General features: G+C 42.4%; 1 protein-coding gene and 1 pseudogene across 10 annotated transcripts in view; one reads left to right on the forward strand and one right to left on the reverse strand.

Moving 5' to 3' along the window:
- Window positions 1-21,881, forward strand: part of PHF20 (PHD finger protein 20) — a 168,145-nt gene that overhangs the window by 115,456 nt on the left and 30,808 nt on the right. For 8 of the 10 annotated variants that reach the window (XR_011647319.1, XR_011647320.1, XM_004482410.5 and 5 more), the window contains one exon: window positions 3,187-3,465. The exons of the other annotated variants lie outside the window; for them this stretch is intronic. Coding sequence is in view for 6 of the 8 variants with exons in the window: in XM_004482410.5 (XP_004482467.1) it covers window positions 3,187-3,465 (279 nt within the window). In the remaining 2 variants the exon portion in view is untranslated. The remainder of the gene's footprint in view (window positions 1-3,186; window positions 3,466-21,881) is intronic. 10 annotated transcript variants of the gene reach the window in all.
- LOC101445523 (transcription initiation protein SPT3 homolog) lies at window positions 17,981-19,368 on the reverse strand (annotated as a pseudogene).

A 21,881-nucleotide genomic window follows, 5' to 3' on the forward strand; every position in this document is an offset into this window, starting at 1 on the left:
ATCCATTTATATAGGCCCACCAAAGGAGTGGGGACTCACTCAGCCTGACTTATGCCTTACTGATGTAGTTGAATCAAAAGCCCTGAGCACCTTTTTTTTAATCCCTGCCCCCCTTTGTGGCTTTTTGTGTGCTGTCTGCTCTCTGTGTCCATTCGCTGCGTTTTTTTCTGTGCTTTTGCTTGTCTCCCTTTTTTTTTTTTCAATTGTGTCACCTTGCTGAGTCTGCTCTCTGTAGCGTTTGCGGGCCAGGCGACACTCTGCAGTGTGCGGGTGAGCCTGCCTTTACAAGGAGGCGCCAGGCCATGAACCCGGGGCCTCCCATATGGTAGATGGAAGCCCAACTGATTGAGTCACAGCCACTTCCCCTTAAGCTTTTGTCAAGAAACTTGAAACCTTTGAATTTAATACAGTCAAAAAGGGTATCAGACTCAGAGGAGTAGATTAGTTTACAAACAAAATCTTTCTCTTTTTGGGATTCATAAATAATCTCAGACTTCCACAACATGTAATTTTTTTAATTCTCAAAACTCAGTGATGGTAGTTATCATTATTGTCTCTAACCTGCACATGAGGAAACTGAGGCAGGGTAATTAAGTAAAGGAGCCAGGATATGAATCAGGCTGGCCAGCTGTAGAGCCCATACTTTTAAAAAAAAATTTAATTTAACTTATTTATTGTCTAAGATTTATTTTTTATTTATTTCTCTCACCCCACCCCATTGTCTGCTCTCTCTGTCCATTCGCTGTGTATTTTGTGTCTGCTTGGATTCTTGTCAGCGGCACCAGCAATCTGTGTCTCTTTTTGTTGCATCATCTTGCTGCGTCAGCTCTCTGTGTGTACAGCGCCCCACCTGGGCAGGCTGTGCTTTCTTTGCACAGGATGGCACTCCTTACGGAGCACACTCCTTGCGCGTTGGGGCTCCCCTACGCGGGGACACCCCTGCGTGGCACAGCACTCCTTGCGTGCATCAGTACTGCCAGTGGGCCAGCTCACCACACGGGTCAGGAGGCCCTGGGTTTGAACCCTGGACCTCCCATGTGATAGGTGGATGCTCTATCTATTGAGCCAAATCCACTTCCCGAGCCCACACTTTTAGTCACTGTGTTGTGTACATAGGGATGCAAAATATTAAAAAAATTTTAATTTAATTTAATTTTATTATTACTATGTTTTTAAAATTTCTCTCCCCTTCCTCCCCTCCCCCCACTGTCTGCTCTATGTGTCCATTTGCTGTGTGTTTTTCTGTGTCCGCTTGCTTTCTTATTAGACGGTACCAGGAATCTGTGTCTCTTTTTGTTATGTCTTCTTGCTGCGTTGGCTCTCCGTGTGCGTGGCACCATTCCTGGGTGGGGTGTGTGGTTTTTTTTGCGCGTGGTGGCTCTCATTGCAGGGTGCACTCCTTGTGTGCGGGGCTTCCCTACATGGGGGACACCCCTGTGTGGCATGGCATTCCTTGTGTGCGGCAGCATTGCACATGGGCCAGCTTACCACATGGGTCAGGCGGCCCTGGGTACTGAACCCTGGCCCTCCTATATGGTAGATGGATGCTCTATCAGTTGAGCCAGATCTGCTTCCCCCAAATTTTAGAATAAACAGAATGCAGTTTTTCATGGATTTGATTCAAATTCTTCTTTATTTTCAACTCACAAGTTCACAAATTTTAAAGTTGAAAGATGTATTTTGGCATTCTTTTCATTATAAATAAGATTATCACAAAGCAGGGCTTTAAACACAAACCAAAGGATGACTGTGATTACTGGGCTTGCATTTGACTGCAGTCACCCTCCAGTGGTAGCAGACAGTGTTGATGTACTCTTTTTGACTTTGGACCTTAGTTTTATTCACATATATGGTGGTGTCTGCAGTGATCTTGGAAAGACTGTCATATGGAAAATGAATTATTAGGTTGCACTATATAAAATGGCCAGTATTAAACTTTTTTTAATCTTCACAATTGGTAAGTTCATGTGGTTCAACCTAATAAGCCCAAAAGGAGGAAGTTGCAGAGTAACTATATTTTAAGAAAGAATTTTGGGATATAGTTAAGGTTTGTGTTTTGAATTTTTAAATTGACCTGCCTTTCCCTGTACAGATATTTGAGAAGTAGGTGCTCATTTAATTTCATATTACTTTTTCTTCTCTCATGTATATCTAACTGATTTGGAGTCTCTTTCTTGTATCTCTTGCCATGAAAAGAAAGTAGATTTTGAGGTGTTCTGCTTTGGGATACACACAGATGTATGTGTGTGTGTGTGTGTGTGTGTGTGTGTGATTTTTATTTGCTTAAGTTGACTATATAGTAACATCCATTAGATCATCAAACCTACCAGTTTTTGCAGTCATACCCTAGTGTTGATTTTTGAAATGTATCTAGGAGTGTCATTAAGATTGGATTTAAGAAGTCTTTATTGATTCTGATTATGGGATAATACTTGAAAAAATAATCCTGGTATTTACCAAAGATTTAGTATGCTACCTGCTTTTAATGGAAATTCTACCATTGCATTGGGAAAAATTTGATTGGTTCAAGTAAGGTTCAGTCCCTTCAGGATATTTTTGGGTGACCTAATCTGTAGAGTAAGAGTGACTTGAGTTTAAGGTGATTGCTCTTGCTGGGGTGAAGGCATTGCAAATGGAATCTTTAATAAACTAAATTTCTAACACGGACTCCTTGGGACAGCTGTACTTTATAGTGCATGAGCTATCATTATCTGTTATTTGTGTTTTTTTGAGGGGGGTGGTGGTCAAGCTTTTATTACCTCTTTAAATTTGATCATTGGGTCCTTGAGTTTTCCTCATGCCTTCCAATTCAGGATAGTGGTGAGTTCTGAACCTGTTCCAACTCATGACTACCAAATGGTAACGTGGGGTCCCTGGTTTTCTTTAGGATTTTCCTCTGTTCTTCCCCCATGGTCTATGAAACCATGAGAATGTGTGCATGGCTGCTTAAAAACACTTGTTGATCTTTTCTTTACAAAGACGAATCACAGTCTATCTCTTTTATCTGAAGTTTTATTTGTTCTCTCAAAATGGTAATTTTGAGAGGTAATGGCAGTCTGATTAATGCTTCAGGCTATGTGTGCATGCTACTTTTTTACTTTCTATTGCCATGAGTTAATGCATGTTTTTTAAATAACTACGGGTAAGCACAAGGGATCTTTGTGTTTTGTTTTTGTTTTTTTTCAGTAACAAGTACTTTTAAGAAAACAAATGATCTTGTGACATCTAAAACCCCAGCTATCGACCTAGACCACAAGTTTAGATGCAAGGTTGTGGACTGTTTAAAATTTTTCCGCAAAGCCAAACTATTGCACTATCACATGAAGTATTTCCACGGAATGGAGAAGTCACCAGAGCCAGAGGAAAGCCCAGCAAAGAGGAATGTCCAAACAAGGGGCTCTTCAACTTCAGACAAGGCCAGCCAGGATAGCCTGACCAGGAAGCGGGTATCAGCAAGTTCCCCAAGTAAGTATTCTGGTTCTGTGTTCTGTCACAGAAGGCTCTGCTGCTCAGGTCACAGTGCTTACTTGCATTTCTTTCTTCCTTTTTTAAAAATTTCTTTCTCTCCCCTTCTCTTCCCCCTCCCCCCATTGTCTGCTCTTTGGGTCCATTCCCTGTGTTCTTTGTCAGCTTGCATTTTTTTGTCAGCAGCACCAGGAATCTGTGTCTCTTTTTGTTGTGTTATCTTGCTGCGTCAGCTCTCCGTGTGTGTGGTGCCACTCCTGGGCAGGCTGTACTTTTTTCATGTCGGGTGGCTCTCCTTGAGGAGCACACTCCTTGCTCATGGGGCTCCCCTACATAGGCAACACCCTGTGTGACATGGCACTCCTTGTGCACATCAGCACTGCGCATGGGCCAGCTCACCACACGGGCCAGGAGGCCCTGGGTTTGAACCCTGGACCTCCTGTGTGGTAGGCAGATGCTCTGTCAGTTGTGCCAAATCTGTTCCCACTTAGATTTCTGATGTCAGTTAATGTGGACCAGATTATCTGGTCCAGTTGAATCCCAAACGTTTGAAAATGACAAGGGATCTCCAGGAGTTGTGGCCCTCCTGGAGGAAGCAGAAATGCAAGACTCTGATTTTTGCTGTTCAGGTTACCTTGAGAAAGTAATTTAGCTTCCAGAGGTCTTGGCTCTCCTGGGATATCTGACAGTGTTCCCAGGGGAGTGTGAAATCAGTTTCAAGACAGTAGGGCAGGACTGTGCAGATTTAAGGGATCTCTGACCCTCTGAGAGGTCAGTCCTCAGCTGTGTTAAAACCTAATGTGTCAAGGTTAAGTTGTGGAGTTTTGCCATATGTGCTTCATTATCCATTAGAAATATGATGTGAGCCACATGTGTAGTTTAAAATGTTCTAGTAGTATATTTAAAACGGTGAAAAGAAATAAATTAATTTTAATAATGTTATTTAACCCAGTATACCCAAAATACTGTCATTTCAGCATTCAAGTAATATAAAAATCATTAACGAGATATATTTTATACTCTTTTACCTGTACTCCACCTTTGAAATCGTGCGTGCATTTTACACTAACTGCACATCTCAATTCAGATGAGCCCCATCTCGGGTGCTCAATAGCTGCATGTGGCTAGTGGTCACTGTATTGGACTGCACAGCTCCACTACCCTCAGCTGTAGGCATTTTAGCTGTGCGTTTGGTAAGACCAAGCACTGAGCTAGAAGGAGCTGCCTGAGGAAGACCAGCTGATCAGTGGAGACTCCAGGTGGGGTGATGTGACTTCACCACAATCCATTGTCCAGTGCAGGCACCTGCCAGTGAATGGATGTCTCAGAGCAGACTTGTATGAACCAGACTGCAGAGGACATAGCCAAAGACAGGCCACGTGCCAGTTTTTTATTTAAAATGAAGCTCACAGCTATCAAATCACCTTCCTCTCTCTAGCTCAGAACATCTCTGGGAAGGGAAAATTGTTTGTTAAGTATGAGATATGAGCACTGTAGAATTGTCTCAGGCTAAAATTGTTCATTCAACAATTATTAATTCTTATTGTATGCTAGGCTCTGTTCTGGATACTATATGAGTCCCATTCTGCCCGATGCTAACGGATATGGATCTTCCTGGCACAAAGGAAAAACCAACTCAGATCTCAGACCAGGCACCCTCATACCTGGGCACTGCTTGCTTTATTTAGGGTCAAACACTTTGATTCCTTAGGAATGTTAATGCCTGTTACTGGCCAATCCTGCTGACTTTGGTGGCCATTCTGTGTCTTTTTTGTGGGTTTATATCTCTGCTTTTGATTGCAAGGTTAATTCTGGGGGCAAGCTTATTTCCTAGTCTCATTCCCACTCCCCTCCCCACCCCCAACCTGTAGTATTTACCTGGCTCAGATCTCATTTGGAGCACTGGCCAAACATAGCTGCATGGGAAGCACTGGGTGACTTGTTAAAATTATATTTCTGGGTCCTGATTTTCAGACATTCTGATTCAGTGGCTCTAGACTTGGATCTGTACTTTTTGTGCTTTTTTCCCTAAATATAAAAGTAGCATATGATTGCTATAAAATCAATACAAAAAGAAAAGAAAGGGAAGGTAGATCTCCCTCCCCTTGGCAACTCCACTTACTTGCATATGTGACTTTTATTAACAAATTCTTTTATAACTTTTCAGATATCCAAATACAGGCATGTCTAAATATGAAATATCTTTTACACAGTTGATACCATATGCAGCTTTCTTCTTTTTATTAAAGGTATTTTGGCCCTCATTCCATCTCTCTCCTGCTCTCACTCTCACTCTAGCTTATCATATCTATCTTATTCTGACAGTTGCCTGGTACTTCATTGTGTGGGTGTACTGTACTTTAATTAGCCATTCCTCCTACCAAAAAATTTATGTTTTACCCTTTTTTTTCCACTCCTATCAAGTACTGCAGCAAAGTGAACCTTCCCAAAGATTTATTTACCCTTATATGGACATAAACTCATGGGATAAATCACTGCAGGTGGAATTGCTCAGGCCAAGGGTATGCACATTTAAAATTCTGATAGATAATGCCACATTTCCCTTCAGAAAGGTGGTCCCAGTTAATACTCTTCACCCCCCCTCCCCTGCCCTGCTATTTTTGCTGGCTGTGTTGTCTTCTCATTTTCTTTCCTCTAGGATTCACCAGGATTTGATCCTGGAGACCTCTGATAGGGAGAGAGGATCTCTGTCAATTGCACCACTTCAGTTCCTGGTTTCTGTTGTGCTTTACTTTGATTCTCCCCTTGTCTTTCTTTTGATGCGTCATCACCTTGCTGTGTGACTCACTTGCGTGAGGCCCTGGCTCACCACACAGGCGTACTTTCACTTCTTCTTTTTCATCAGGAGGCCCGAGGGATTGAACCCAGGTCCTCCCATATGGTAGGCAGAAGCTCTATCACTTCCAAATTCTAGAATATTTTAAATTTATAAAAAAGTACAAAGGATTGTATAGCAAACAGCATGTATCACCCATTGAGACTTAAATTTAATATTTGTTGTATTTCCTTCAGATTTCTTTTTTTTTTTTAAATATTTTATTTTTATTTATTTCTCTCCCCTTCACTGTCCCTCCAAGTTGTCTGCTCTCTCTGTCCATTTGCTGTGTGTTCTTCTGTATCTGCTTGTGTTCTTGTCAGTAGCACTGGGAATCTGTGTCTCTTTTTGTTGCATCATCTCGCTGTGTCAGCTCTCTGTGTGGTGCCACTCCTGGGCAGGCTACACTTGTATCACGCGGGGTGACTCTCCTTACGGGATGCACTCCTTGGGACACCCCTGCGTGGCATAGCACTCCTTGTATGCATCAGCACTATACATGAGCCAGCTTACCACATGGGTCAGGAGGTCTGGGGTTTGAACCCTGGACTTCCCATGTGGTAGGCAGACGCTCTATCAGTTGAGCCAAATCCACTTCCCCAGATTTCTTTTTAAGGAAACAAAATATTAGGATGAAGTAGAAACCCCTTAAATTGCTTTTCTTTTCCTTTATATTTTTCCAAATATATGTGTATATGTTGATAAATAAGATATTATATTTTGTGTTTTAAAAAATATACATAAATGGTATATCATACTTATTCTTTTTTAACCTGTCATTTCATTCAGTATTATGTCTGTTTCATCCAGGTTGAAACTTGTTGAAATCTCATTGGTGTTTTTAGGTGGCATACCGTATTATATTGTGTGGATATGTCAGATTCTTTAACCTTTCCATCCTGAGGGCCGTTAAAGTTTCTAGTGATTTACTATCACCGGTGTTGCTTCAGGGAACGCCTTTGTACATGTTTGCCTTGAGTGAGCATTTCCTTAGACTATTTACCTAGAAGAGGAATTGCTAGATGGAAAAGTTTTAGTTAAATGCCAGAATGCATTTGAAAATAGTGGTTCTCATTTCTACTCCTGCCAGCTCTCTGATTGCTCCATGTCTTCACTATCTTTTGATATTATCTGACTTAAATTTCCTCAAACCTGTGAATTTGAAACGATTATCTCTGATTTTTCTCTTGAGAAAAACATTTGTAGTTTTAAAATATTAGAATCTGGATTGTTAACAAATTTCCCCTTCCTCCTCAGGAGGCACAGCTAGGGACTAGAAGCCTGGATTTAGGGGATTTGATCTGGCCAGAGGATCAGATCCAACTGAGCCCCTCTTCTCTGCAGATTCCGCTGGCCCCTTGGTTTCTTGTGCAGGGACCTCTGACGTTAGGCCGCAGGCTCTCTTACTATCCTCTTTTCAGTGCTGTGTGAAGGAAGGAGGAGCAGTGCCAAACTCAGTGGCAAGGTCTGAGTTTGAGGCTCAGCTCTTCCAATAACTCTTTTCTGGTATTGATTGAATCCCTCATCCTCTCATCTGTAAAATGGAAGTAAAACTGCTTGCCTCAAAGAGGTGTTGGGAAGGTCAGTACTGTGTTAGACATTCTTTTTTTTTTTTTTTTTTAAAGATTTATTTTTTAATTTTTTAAAAGATTTATTTATTTATTTAGCTTCTGTTGTCGTCAGCAGCACGGGAAGTGTGGGCGGCGCCATTCCAGGGCAGGCTGCACTTTCTTTTGCGCTGGGCGGCTCTCCTTACCGGGCGCACTCCTTGCACGTGGGGCTCCCCTACGCGGGGGACACCCCTGCGTGGGGTGGCACTCCTTGTGCGCATCAGCGCTGCGCATGGGCCAGCTCCACACGGGTAAGGAGGCCCGGGGTTTGAACTGCGGACCTCCCATGTGGTAGACGGACGCCCTAACCACTGGGCCAAGTCCGTTTCCCAAGATTTCTATTTCTTTTTCTTTTTCTTTCTTTATTGCTCCCTTCCTCCAGATGGTTCGCTCATCTGCCTGTTCATTGTTTGCTTGCCTTTTCTGGGAGGCACTGGGACCAAACCTGGGACCTCCCTCATGAGAGGCTAGTGTCCAAGGGACTGAGACACATCTGCTCCCTGTGGGCTGTGGCTTCTCCTCGTTTGTGGCCACTGCTTGTTTCGGCAGGAGCAGAATCTAGCTCTTTTGCGGGGGAGGCAGTGTTTAGCTCTTTTGTGACAGCATCTTGCTCTGTTGTGGTGGGGCACAGCATTTGCTTATCTTCTTTTCGGAGGCACTGGGACTTCCCATGTGGTAGGTGGGTGCCCAAGTGGTTGAGCCACATCCGCTTCCCTATGTTAGACATTTAAAATGCTATGGAAAATGTGCAGATATGTTCAAAGCAGCACTATTCATAAGAGCCCCAAATTGGAAATAACCCAAGAGGTCACCCATGGTAGTCTAAATAATAAATAAATTGTGGTATGTTGGTATGGTGGAATACTCCACAGTGATGAGAATGAGTGAACTATAACTACACTCACTCACATAATGGCATCTTACAAATACAATGTGGATCCATAGACGTCAACACAAATGCACACACATGGTATATGGTTCTTTTTATATAAAGCTCAAAAACAGTAAAAACTAATCTGTTGTTTTTAAGGTCAGGGCATTGGTTCCCCTTAGGGGGAAGGTGGATCAGTGGGTAGAAAGGGTGGGGTAAGGGGGAGTAGGGAGTCTTCGGGGTGCTAGAAATATTCTGTTTCTTGAACTGAGTGATGCCTCTATAGGTGTGTTCACTTTGTAAAAAATTTGTTAAGTCTATGCATTTGTTATGTGTGTATTTTCCTGTGTAAGCTTTTATGTCATATAGAGCCTACTTAAACCATGTAATTAGGAAATGGCAGAAATGCAATAAGAACATAAGAAAGAAAATAAACTTCATAGAGATACCACAATAAAAGATTGGGCTTTTTCAGTTGAAGTAATATTGGTAATTAAGGGGCTTTTACTTTCTCGTTCTTGTTTACATATGTCTGACTTAACTCCAAGTTAATCCTCTTCAGTCCTGTCCCTAATCTAGGTTTTCCTCTGAGAAAGTTTTTTCTCAACAACTCTATTCTTTACCTACTATGGTTCATGTGTCTTTTTTTTTTTTTTTTAAGATTTATTTTATTTAATTTTATTTCTTTATTTCCCTGTTCCCTCCGTTCTCTGTTCTCTGTGTCCATTTGCTTTGTGTTCTCTGTCCACTTGGATTCTTGTTAGCAGCACCAGGAATCTGTGTCTCTTTTTGTTGTGTCATCTTGCTGTGTCAGCTCTCCTTGTGTGTGGCGCCACTCCTGTGCTTTTTTCTTATGGGGTGCACACCTTGCATGTGGGGTACCCCTATGCAGCACGGCACTCCTTGTGTGCAGCAGCACTGCGCGTGGGCCAACTCACCACACGGGTCAGGAGGCCCTGGGTTTGAACCTTGAACCTCCCATGTGGTAGGTGGATGTTCTATCCATTGAGCCAAATCTGCTTCCCTGTGTCATTTTACCATCAAAGGGATCTTTGAAAGTGCAAACTCACTCACCTGCTGAAAAATATTTAGGAGTAGGGCAGTGCCTCTAAAGATGGAAGTTTTGGAGGTGGGCGGGTTGGGTGTGATTTCTATCCTGTTCCCTTAGTCACTGTTGGACACTCTGCAGGTCTGCAGACCTCTGTGCCTCTCACAGTGTAAACTTGCTGAATTACTGTGATGAGTCTGCTAGCTCTAATCTATTTATTGAGCCTGTTGCAAAGGCTTGGTGTGGGAAGTGGATTCCCTTCTTCCTCATTTTCCGTGATTTCATGTCTCACCCAGCCATGCATGGCTGAAGTTGGTGCATTTGTGTGAGCTCTCTAACTGGATTGCAAGTGCTGCTGGGGGAGGACTATGTTGAGTCATTTCAGTATGACTGCCCAGCAGCAAAGGACTGGAGATTGTGTTGAGTAAGTGGAGGCACATTGGCATGTTGGAAGCCAGTAGAAATCATAGGTGCTGGAAATAGTAATGGAGTGACATCTGGGTGGGCTTGGGGTGTGACACTGAAAGTGGGTACAACCTACTCCAGGTAACACAGAGCCTCCAGAGCCAGGAAACAAGAGGCCATAAGTGGATCCAGAAAAGTCTTGCTTGCCTGATCTCTGTGGTGTGTATCCTCTGTGTCAGGACATGGTTTCCCTGCCTGTCCCTGCTCATGGTAGTTGTCAGAGGAGAGTCCTTGCCCAGTGTAATATACTTGTGTACCAGGCTAGTGTTCTGTCCATGTGCAGGCCTTGATTTTTGATTAGTAAGATGTGCTTGAATCCAGCCTCCACCACCTGCTTGCTCCATGTCCTTGGGCAGAGAATTTGCTAAGCTTCTATTTCCCCATTTGTGAAATGAAGGTAATAGTACTACCTACTTGATAGGTAGGTTAAATGACCTAATGCATTAATAAAATGTTTAGCATGGTGTCTGTCCTATAGTAAATTCTTAATAATGTAAGCTCTTTGTCTCACTGAGGGCATTAGCCCAGGCCAGCAGAGAGCTGAGTTCTAAACTCAGCCTAAGCACTAATGAGCTGCAAAACCAATTCACAAAGTGTTGCCAGTTTGGTATAATTTTTAGAAACCTGTGTGATTGGTTTTTTTTTACTTTCGTGTACCACCCTTACGTCTCATACCAATTATACTGAACTAGGATTTTATTCTCTCACTTAATTCAGAAGGACCCCTTTCACTCAGGTTTGGAAATCTCTTGTTAATTAGGGATTTTTGCCTTGTTTGTTTGTTTATGTTTTTAATAAGCTCTGCTCTGGGTGTACTCCCCAGGCTGGCAGGGTGAACAATTCCAAAATTCTTTAGGGGGAGAAAAAGAATCTTTTCAATTCCTGTATTTTAACTTGTTGCTTTCTGTTGATCCTTTGTTAAGCTGGTCAGTTTGGTGGCAGAATGTGTCACACAGACCCCTCATCCATTGCTTAGGGTATAGTCTGATCAATCTCGCACCTTCTCAGGTAGAGGGCAGAATTTTTACAGCCAAAAAGGAAAAGAGGTACCAACAGCCCTCACACCTCTGTCTTCATGTCAGATGGATACAGACGTCACAGACAATTTCCCTGCTGTCCAGATGTATCTCCTATGTCTGACTGCTGAGATGGTTTGCAGTTACCAGGCAGAAGGAAACCAGACAGTTCATCTTGCTGAGTTCTAGATAGAAATTTGAAACTCTGATTACTATTCCTTGTCTCTACCACTAACCAGCAGGAGCTGCAGATTCATCATCTGTGAAATGGTTAGTAGACACCTTTAGCCTTCATCAAGTGACTGTCTACGAGTGAACATGTCAGGGCATCCAGAAGATTCCACCTTATGGCTGCCTCATTCTGTCCCCAGCCTCCAGAAAACACTTCCTGTTACAGGCTTCTCCCTTCACCTTTATCTAATAAAAGGTTCCTTCTATTTCTTCAGGTGTTTTTTTTTTTTCTTTTGCTTTGGAATAAATTTGTTTTTTATTTTTCAATAAGTGTTTGCTGAGATTCTGAAAATTTGTACTCAAAGCTAAAATAACATTACAATTTAATGATCTGACTTGGCAAGATAATAAAATTGTCTTTCTTTGCCATCTTGCCTTTTATCTGCATTGAACACACTCCTCTTTGTTCCATTACCTATAACTTGGAGTTTCAATAGAGAGAATAGAAGGGATGGTTTATAGGATTAGGAATTTGGCATCAACTTTGGTTGGCCTCCATCCTGCATATACAGGTGTTCTTTCTTTCTTTCTTTCTTTCTTTATTTGAGAAGTTTACAGAAAAGGCATACCTAAAATATACATAAACTACAGAGTTCCCATTTACCATGGTATTATTAACACAGTGTGTTTGTTACAATTCATTAGTGTGTTTGTTGCAATTTGTTAGAATCCATGAAAGAATATTTTTTCCCCTTTATTAGAGAAGTTGTGGGTTTACAGAGCAATCATGCAAAAAATACAGGATTCCCATATATTGCTCACCATCAACACCTTGCATTGGTGTGGCGTATTTGTTATAATTGATGATAGCACCTTTTTTTTTTCCAGGAGGTACTGGGGATTGAACCTGGAACCTCATACCTGGGAAGCAGGCATTCAACCACTGAGCTAACCATGCTCCACCAGACTTAGATCACATTTTTAAATTGTACTATTAATCAAAGTCCATTGTTTAACTTAGGGTTCGCTGTGTAGTGTAGTTCCATGGATTTTTAAAAAATTTTAAAATTCTGTTACCATATGTACAATCTAACATTTCCCCTTTTAATCATATTCAGATATATATTTCAGTGCCGTTAATTGTGTTCACAATATTGTGCTACCATCACCACCATCCATTACCAAAACATTTCCATCATTCCAAATAGGAACCCTGTACATTTTAAGCCTTAACTTCCCATTCCCTATCCCTACCCCTTTCCCTGGTAATTTATATTCTAGATTGTGACTATGAGTTTGCTTATTCTAAATGTTTCAAATCAGTGAGATTATATAATATTTTTCCTTTTTGCCTGGCTTATTTCACTCATCATGTCTTCAGGTTTCATCCATGTTCTTGCATGTATCAGGATTTCATTCTTTTTTATGGCTGAATAATATTCTGTGGTATATATATACCATGTTTTATTTATCCATTCATTGGTTGATGGACACTTGGGTTGCTTCCATCTTTTGGCAATCATGAGTAATGCTGCTGTGAACATCAGCGATCAAATATTAGTTTGAGCCCTTGCTTTCAATTCTTTTGGATATTTACCTCGAAGTGGATTTGCTGGGTCATATGGTAGTTCTATACTTAGCTTTGTGAGGAACTGCCAAACTGCTTTCCACAGCAGTGGCACATTTTACATGCCACCAGCAATGAATGAGTGTTCCTATTTCTCCACTTTTCCACATCCTGTCCAACATTTGTTATTTTCCGTTTTTTGTTTTTGTTTTTTATAGCATCCCTTCTTTGGGTGTGAAATGGTATCTCGTGGTTTTGATTTTCATTTTTTTTTCATTTCTCTTAAGACCAGTGATGTTGAAAATATCTTTTCATCTGCTTTTTAGCCATTTGTATATCCTTTTTGGAATAATGACTTTTCAGGTCTTTTGTCCATTTTTTAAATTGGATTGTTCGTCTTTTTATTTATGAGTCATAGGATTTCTTTATATATGCTGGATATTAAGCCCTTATCAGATATGTAGTTTCCAAATATTTTCTCCCATTGAGTGGCTTGTATTTTCCCTTTCATGATAAAGTCCTTTGAAGCACAAACATTTTAAATTTTGAGGTGGTCCCATTTATCTAATTTTTTTTGTTGTTACTTGTGCTTTGGTTATAAATCCTAAGAAACCACTGCCTAACACAAGATTCTGAAGATGCTTCCCTTTGTTTTTTTTCCAGGAGATTTATAGTTCTGTTTCTTATATTTAGGTCTTTCAAACATTTTGAGTTAATTTTTACATATGGTTTGAGTAGGATTCCCCCTTCATTCTTTTGCATATGGAGATCCTGTTTTCCCAGCACCATTTGTTGAAGAGACTATTCTTTTCCAGTTGAATGTACTTGGTAGCCTTGCCAAAAATCATTTGGCCGTAGATGTTAGAGTGTATTTCTCACCCTCCTCAAGAACAAGTTGCCTTCTGATCCATAGCTCTTGCAAGAAGCTGCTGCTTGTCCAGCCCAGTCTGGGCAGTTGGAAGGAAGTTCAGCAGCCAGCTACATATTCTGTGGGTCACGGAACAACAGTTGGCCAGGCTGTCCAAAAAGAGCTGATGGCAGACCAGCACCAGTTTCTTGGGAGAGTGTGGCAGTTTGATTATTTTTATGAATCCCAGAAAAAGAGGAGGGTTATGTTTATAAACTGGTCTGTTCCTCTGGGTATGATGCCCTTTGATTGTATTAGATTCAGTGAGGGGCCTCTTATTTAAGTTTACTTATAAAGTCAATTTGAGGGGAAGCAGATTTAAGGGGAAGCTCAACCGATAAGAGTGTCTGCCTATCATATGGAAGGTCCAGGGTTCGATTCCCAGGGCCTCCTGACCTGTGTGGTAAGCTGGCCCATGTGCGGTGCTGTCATGCACAAGGAGTGCCATGCCACACGGGTATCCCACGCGGGGGTGCCCCACACGAAAGGTGTGCACCCCACAAGGAGAGCCACCCCACATGAAAAAAAGCGCAGCCTACCCAGGAGTGGCGCTGCACACACGGAGAGCTGACGCAGAAAGATGACACAGCGAACAGACACAGAGAGCAGGCATGGGGAGAGGGGAGAAGGAAGGGGAAGGGGAGAGAAATAAATCTTTAAAAAAAAAAATCAATTTAGGGCTTTTGATTGGGCTACATCAGTAAGGTGCAGTTCCGGTTGAGTCCCTGTCCCCTTTGACCTATATAAACGTACCCTCACTCAAAAAGACACAGAGGAATACACAGAAGAGGAGAGAACTTGGTCATTTTGGTCCTACCATGTGACAGAAAGGAGAAGGCTCAGACAGCTACAGCCCTGGGAAGAGAGATGAGCCATTTGCCTGACACTTTGCAGCCGAAAAGAATAGAGCAGCTGAGAAGTCCCAAGAGACCAGACAGAGATCGTCTGCCATCTTGCGTCAACACATAGTAACAGACTTTGGTGAGAAACATCCTTGAGTTGGACTCTTTAGGGCCTTGTAACAGTAAGCGTTTACCCCAAATAAATACCCTTTATAAAAACCAACAGGTTTCTGGTACTTTGCATCAGCACACCTTTGACTGACTAATGCAGAGAATATTGCAAGCAAGAACAAACAGCTGACATTTGAATACTTCCACGCACTGGCCACTGTTCTAAATTCTTGTATCATTTTATTTAATCCTCAAAGCAAACCCTATGAGGTAGATACTATTATCCACCTCATATCCCACTTTATAGATGAGAACTGAGGTGCAGGTGGGCTAACTTGTCCAATATTTACACGTCTGGCAGGTAGTTGCATCATGATATGAACCCAGGCACTCTAGTTGCAGAGCCCACACTCTCTCCTATAGACTCTGTTGCCTTTTAGAATTTCAGGGAAGGCTTTCCTGCCCCTGCATATCCTTCCAGCACAGCTGGGCAGTCTGATTTCCACATCTTGTCACCTTGTCTGTCCCTGTTCCTTAGCGGTTCAACACCACTTAGCTCAGTCCCTGCTCAGCACTCCTCCTCATCTTCTCCAGGGCCATTGACCTCTGCCATGTGAGACCACAAATAAGCCACGGAATAGTCACATTGATGGGGTCCTCCAAAGGCTTTGTCCTTTCCCTTTGTATTCAGTGAGCACAGCCTTCTGTAGAATAGCTTCCTGGAATATCTCTTCTTTTTATCATCATGGATATCTCCTCTACTTGAAGCCTCAGGGTGGAGTGGGGAATCTCTCTACAACTGACCAACTGACGCTTGGGATGCCTTTGAATCTATATAATAAGAAACCCAATTAAAATTAAACCTCTGACAGTAAAGGGGATGCATTAGGACTGTTGGCTAAGGACCCAGTATCTTTCCATATCACCTTTCCTTGTCATTTTCAGGGTGGATACCCTTGTGGATCATTTCAGGCTCCCTGCTGCTTTATCCAAATCCAACAAGAGAGAAAGAGCATTGGCCCATTCCTTTCCCTACCTCACAACCAGGTGGCTCAGGCTCAGATGATCTGATCCTATCATTTGACAAGGGGCATAGGTTCCACTCCACTCCGTGAGGAGTTGGTCCTTCCCACACCACTTAGATGCATCCTGGTAGGGATAGGTGGAGGAGATCATAAGAGAGACCTCCAGTGTCCGCTATACCCAGCAACTCCAGATTGCATGGAGAAACCTGAACAGCCGGGGAAGAGGGAGGAGTGCTGAACTGTGGAGCAGATCTGTGCCCTGTGCTTGTTTGCTATTTCAGGGATAGTGCACAGGGCCCTGGATTTGGAATCCCAGGATCTCTAATAGGCCTGAGTTCACCTTTTCTATACATGAGTTTATGTGACCTTGGCGCTTCTTTGAATTTCACTTTCTCTGTAAAATTGGAATAATGGTAAGGTCTGGCTTCATTTTATACAATATTGAAGTCTAGTAGTTTGAAATTATGTGGTATAAAAATTCCTATGTACAAAATTTGAATTAATGCAAATCCCAAGCATCTGAGAAAATTTATCAACCATATGCTTTCAAAGCTTTTGGACCAATGAAAATGTACTGCGCCATCATTTTATGGGAATTTTAGTTACGAATTATGTGCATTTAAATTATGTGAGGCCTTCAGGAATGCATCCCTTGTATAGATTGAGCTGCCTCATCCCTCTCTTCCTCTTGAGTTGCCTAAAGGAGGTATTGATGTTTTATAAAATGTAAAGTGTGAATTGTTAGAGAAGCCCAAATGAACTTCCATGCTTAGTTTATAACCATGTGTACCGTTGTATTTGGCAATTTGTCTTCTACATCTTGGCCTGTCTCAGGAACCCAGGTATGCCTAGGGCCTAGGTGGGATTACAGATGAATGTCTGGTCACTCAGCAATGCTGCTGCTTCAGTGTGTTTCTTCAGGCTGATAGATACTGTTACTTTTTAAAGGAGGTCATTAAAACCTGAACTCATAAATCAAAAAACAGAGCTGGGGTGCAGTTTCTAAATCTTTGTGTGTGTGAAGGAACATCACATCACCTCACACCCTTCCATTGGCTCTCTATGTCAGTAAAAGTCAGCCCCTTTACAGTTGCTTATAAGGCCCTATATTAGTCAAAAGGGGTGCTATTGCAAAGTACCAAAGCTCTGCTGGCTTTTATAAAGGGTATTTATTTGGGGTAGGAGCTTACAGTTACTATGCCCTAAAGAGTCCGACTCAAAGTGCCATAAAAGGTATTTTCTCACCCACGTCTGTAGCCACGTGTTGATGCAAGATGGTGGGCGGTGCCTGAGCGGGTTCAGCCTTCCTCCCCTGCCTTAAGGTTCTGTGGTCCACGCTGCTTCTGATCTCACCTGTAGGTTGGCATAAGGCTTATCCTTTCTCCCCAGGGCTTGTTTCTTTCCAGTCTCAGCTGCTCTGCCCTCTCCTGAAGGCCAGCTCTAGACTATCAGGCTCATCTCTTCCTGGGGCCATGTCTTGCTTTTCCTGCATGTCTTCTTCTCTGTGTATTTACTTCCCTGTCTTTGATTGAGCATCTATTTATATAGCCCAAACCGAGTCATCCTAATGATATCATCTTATAAAAGCCCTAATCTTTTTTTTTAAGGATTTATTTTATTTATTTATTTCTCTCCCCTTCCCACCCGCCCCCCCTGGTTGTCTGTTCTCTGTGTCTATTTGCTGCGTCTTCTTTGTCTGCTTCTGTCGTTGTTAGCGGCACGAGAATCTGTGTTTCTTTTTGTTGCATCATCTTGTTGTGTCAGCTCTCCCTGTGTGCGGTGCCATTCCTGGGCAGGCTGCACTTTCTTTTGCACTAGGTGGCTCTTCTTATGGGGCGTACTCCTTCCACGTGGGGCTCCTCTACGCGGGGGACACCCCTGAGTGGCACGGCACTCCTTGCACGCATCAGCACTGTGCATGGGCCAGCTCCACACGGGTCAAGGAGGCCCAGGGTTTGAACCGCGGACCGCCCATGTGGTAGATGGATGCCCTAACCACTGGGCCAAGTCTGCTGCCCAAAAGCCCTAATTTTGATTTTTTTTTTTTTTTGAAGGTAAACTTGTATTTTATTTTGTCCAAGCTGGGGAAAAGAAATCATCTTAATATAACATTGCTGTCCTATTGTTGCAGTCACAGTCCCATCAGCAGGCTAGAAAAGCCATCCCGTTTCTGTGGTAGGCGCTTATGAATGGGGAAAGGAGGCCAATCTTGTGGCTGTAGTGTCGGATGGCCTCTCTGATGTGGCAGGGCTGGATGGCATCGCTGTAAGCCTCTACACCACAGGCCACAGTGCTCTTTTTTCTCTTCCTTTGCTTGGTTTTAGCCGCGTCTTGTCCAGCACTCCCATTCCCTAGGGATCCTGATGTGGTTTTACCTGAGTGCTGTGATCCAGATGATGGAGCTGTTGGTTTAGGAGGAGGCGTGTTCTCAGGGGAGTCTCAGGTTGGACGTCATGCAAGAACCTTCAGCAGAGTTGTGATACTGAATGAAGGTTGCAGAAATGACATGGCCGAAGGGATCCCCTGCCTTGGTTACCATGTCCTGCCTCACAAGAAGAGCCAGATCCACTAACTGTGCCACAGTTTCATACGCTAAGTATGCTAAAATTTCCATAGCGACAGCATTAGGTTTTATCTCCATACTGTTGCAGTCCAACCAGTCTTGAAATTTGGAGGCTTTTTTAGAAAAACTTAATTGTCAACTTTCACAAAATTCTGCATATTGTGCTGAATCCATCATTTGAGTTTGTCTTTCTGCTCTCTCCATTCTCTGTTGTTTAACTTCATCAATTTCATCATCTTCAAACATTGCCAAGAGTTCTCCTGTCTGGTCAATAGAGTTGAGGAAGTCTTGAGCAATTTTTTGTCTTTTTTTTGTGTTACTGCTGCCACTCAATTTGTCTTCCAGAAGATCATCCTCATCTATCCCTTTAACAATCTTTGATTTGTAATCTCGGAAAAACATGTATTTTAGCAGTCTTCTAAGTTTTTCTTATCTTTGCGCATCAAAAACAGAAGATCTTCAGCAGAAATTACTCTTGCTCCACGTAGCTGAGAAACTTCAGCAGCTTGCTGTAACAGATTGAGTGTGCACCACATCTTCTACCAAAACTGCATCTCCTAGCATCACCTAAAGAAAACATCATACTCTGTAATTCAAATGCAAAGCTTATAGACTTCCCTGTACTTCTTCCACTACTTGAAGTGGCAGTGGACATTGGGCTAGCTGCAGTACTATTCATCTCTGCTTTAAGAACACTTGTAGGCACGGCTGCAGGTCCCGCGTGGAGAATGTGGGGGCAGAGAAGGTGCGGTTTCTGCTGCTGCGGCCGAGACACACTAGGAAAGGGTTGGAATGGGGAAAGAGAGTGTCGAAAGAGAAAAGGTGACTCGTCTCCAAGAGTGGGGGGAGCAAGATGGCGAGAGCCGGGGAGAAGGAGCCCTAATTTTGATTTAATAAAGTAAAAGTGAAACCTCTGAGTCTAATAGTATCTAATATGCCCAGATGAACAGACCAGTTTACAAACACAATCCAATATCTATTTGGAATTCATAAATAATACCGAACTGCCACAGGCCTTATGTGGTCTGTTTCCAGCCTCCATCTTTCCCTTGTCCCCCTTGCTCATTCTGATTCTAATTTCAATTCCAGTGACGCCTATTGGCCTCCTTGAGCACTGCAGACAAGTTCTCACCTTAGGAGCTTTGTACTGACTCTTATTCCCCTGCCTGAAACAGTTCTCTCAGATACGTGCATTTTTCATTCTCTCGCCTTTTTGTCTTTGCTCAGATATCCTTTACAGTGAGATGTTTGACCACAGTCTGTTTTAAATTGCAAATTTCCCCTTCCCTCACCCCATCCTGTTCTCCTTCCCTGTTTTTTTTCCTTCCCCATAGCTCTAATCCCCTTCTACATAATTTTACTTTTGTTTTCTGTCCCCATCCACTAGAATGTAGCTCTGTGAAGACGGTTTTTTTTTTCTTCTTTTTCTATTGCTCTATCCCTTCTACCTTAGAGTGATGCCTGGGATAGTAGATGCTCAAATACGTGTTGAATAAACTGTGGCTAATAATATATTTGTAGCCAAGAGAATGTGCGAAAATGAGATGCTTTGTTTTTAAGACTTGGGAAGAGTCTGTTCTCAGGATCAGTGGAAAGTAAAACTGCTTTTATGAAATTCAGGAGTTAGCTGACTTATTTTGCTAATCAGCTATGTGACCTTGGCCAAGCCAGTTTATTTCTCTGGCCCGTCCTTGGTTTCATGATCTTAAAATGAGTATTTTTGCAAATTGGACTAATACATCTTCTAGATTTCCTCTTCATTAGACTTTCTTTCCCAGTTGCAGAGTATTTCAGCTGGTAGGTCACTTAGAGGCACTTAAGTCCCATGTTCTCTAGCTAGTAGATCAACTTCTGCTGTAGATCCCTGGTATATTAGTCAGGGTTCTTTAGGGAAACCAAACCAACAGGAGATATCTGTAAATATGATGAGATTTTATAAAAACTGTCTCATGTGACTGTGGAGATGTGCAAGTCCGTATTCTGTAGGGCAGGCTGAAAGCTGGGAATGCTGATGAAGGTCCTCGATGAATTTCCCAGGAGAAGCTGGCTGGTTGAAGTAGAGATGGAAATTTTCTTTTCTTACTACTGAAATCATCACTTCTCTGTAAAACCTTCAACTGATTGGACGAGATGTCTCTCAGTGCTGAAGGCCATCTCCTCAGTTGCTTGTAGTTGTAATCGGCCATAGAGGCAATCAACTTACTGATGATTTAAATCCACAAAATGTCTTCACAGTAACAGGCCAGTGCTTGCTTGACCAAACAACTGGGCACTGTCACCTGGCCAAGTTCACACATGAACTTAACCATCACGCCAGACTTGCCAGTTGATAGCTACAACCTCTCTGATGGCTCCTGAATGCCCAGCTGGGAAATGGGGTTGGGCAGCAGTGCTGACATGGTACTGGAGAGACAGCTTTTGAATGTGCATGTGATATCAAGCAGATGACTTCATCTCTCTGAGCTTTACTTCCCCCATTTGTAAAATGGTATGATATACACAGGTTGTTGTATGGGTTAAATGAAATGTTTATGGGTTCCTTGCACACAAAAGGTGTTTAGTTAAAATTAGATGAATCTGATTGCCTGCCCCTCTTCCCCCCACACCTGCTTTGTGATTCATCTTTTTTTTTTTTTTTTTTTTTCAGATTTTTTTTTTTTTAATTTTTTTATTTTTTATTGACTTTGTAATAATATTACATTAAAAATATATATGTGAGGTCCCATTCAACCCCACCCCCCCACCCCCCCTCTCCCCCCCCCCCCCAACAACACTCGTTCCCATCATCATGACACATCCATTGGATTTGGTAAGTACATCTTTGGGCACCTCTGCACCTCATATACATTGGTTCACATCATGGCCCATACTCTCCTCTATTCCATCATGTAGGCCCTGTGAGGATTTACAATGTCCGGTGATTACCTCTGAAGCACCATCCAGGGCAGCTCCATGTCCCGAAGACGCCTCCACCTCTCATCTCTTCCTGCCTTTCCCCATACCCTTTGTCCATTATGTCCACTTTTCCCAATCCAATGCCACCTCTTCTATGTGGACACTGGATTGGTTGTGTCCATTGCACCTTTATGTCAAGAGGAGGCTCAGATTCCACCTGGATGCTGGATGCAATCCTCCCATTTTCAGTTGTAATCACTGTGATTCATCTTGATTCCACATCAGAATCACTTGAAGAGAACATTTTTCAAATTCCTGATGCCCAGTCCACACTCCAGACCTATTAAATCAGAATCTTTGGGATGGGACCCAGGCATTAGTTTTGTTTGTTTTGGGAGGGGAAACTTAAAAAAATTTTTAAAATATTGTTTTAATAGCAAAGTTGTAGCTTTACAGAAAAACCATGGAGAAAGCACAGAGTTCTCGTAT

This window comes from Dasypus novemcinctus, chromosome 24 (assembly GCF_030445035.2).
Source record: "Dasypus novemcinctus isolate mDasNov1 chromosome 24, mDasNov1.1.hap2, whole genome shotgun sequence".
Taxonomy (NCBI): Eukaryota; Metazoa; Chordata; class Mammalia; order Cingulata; family Dasypodidae; genus Dasypus; species Dasypus novemcinctus.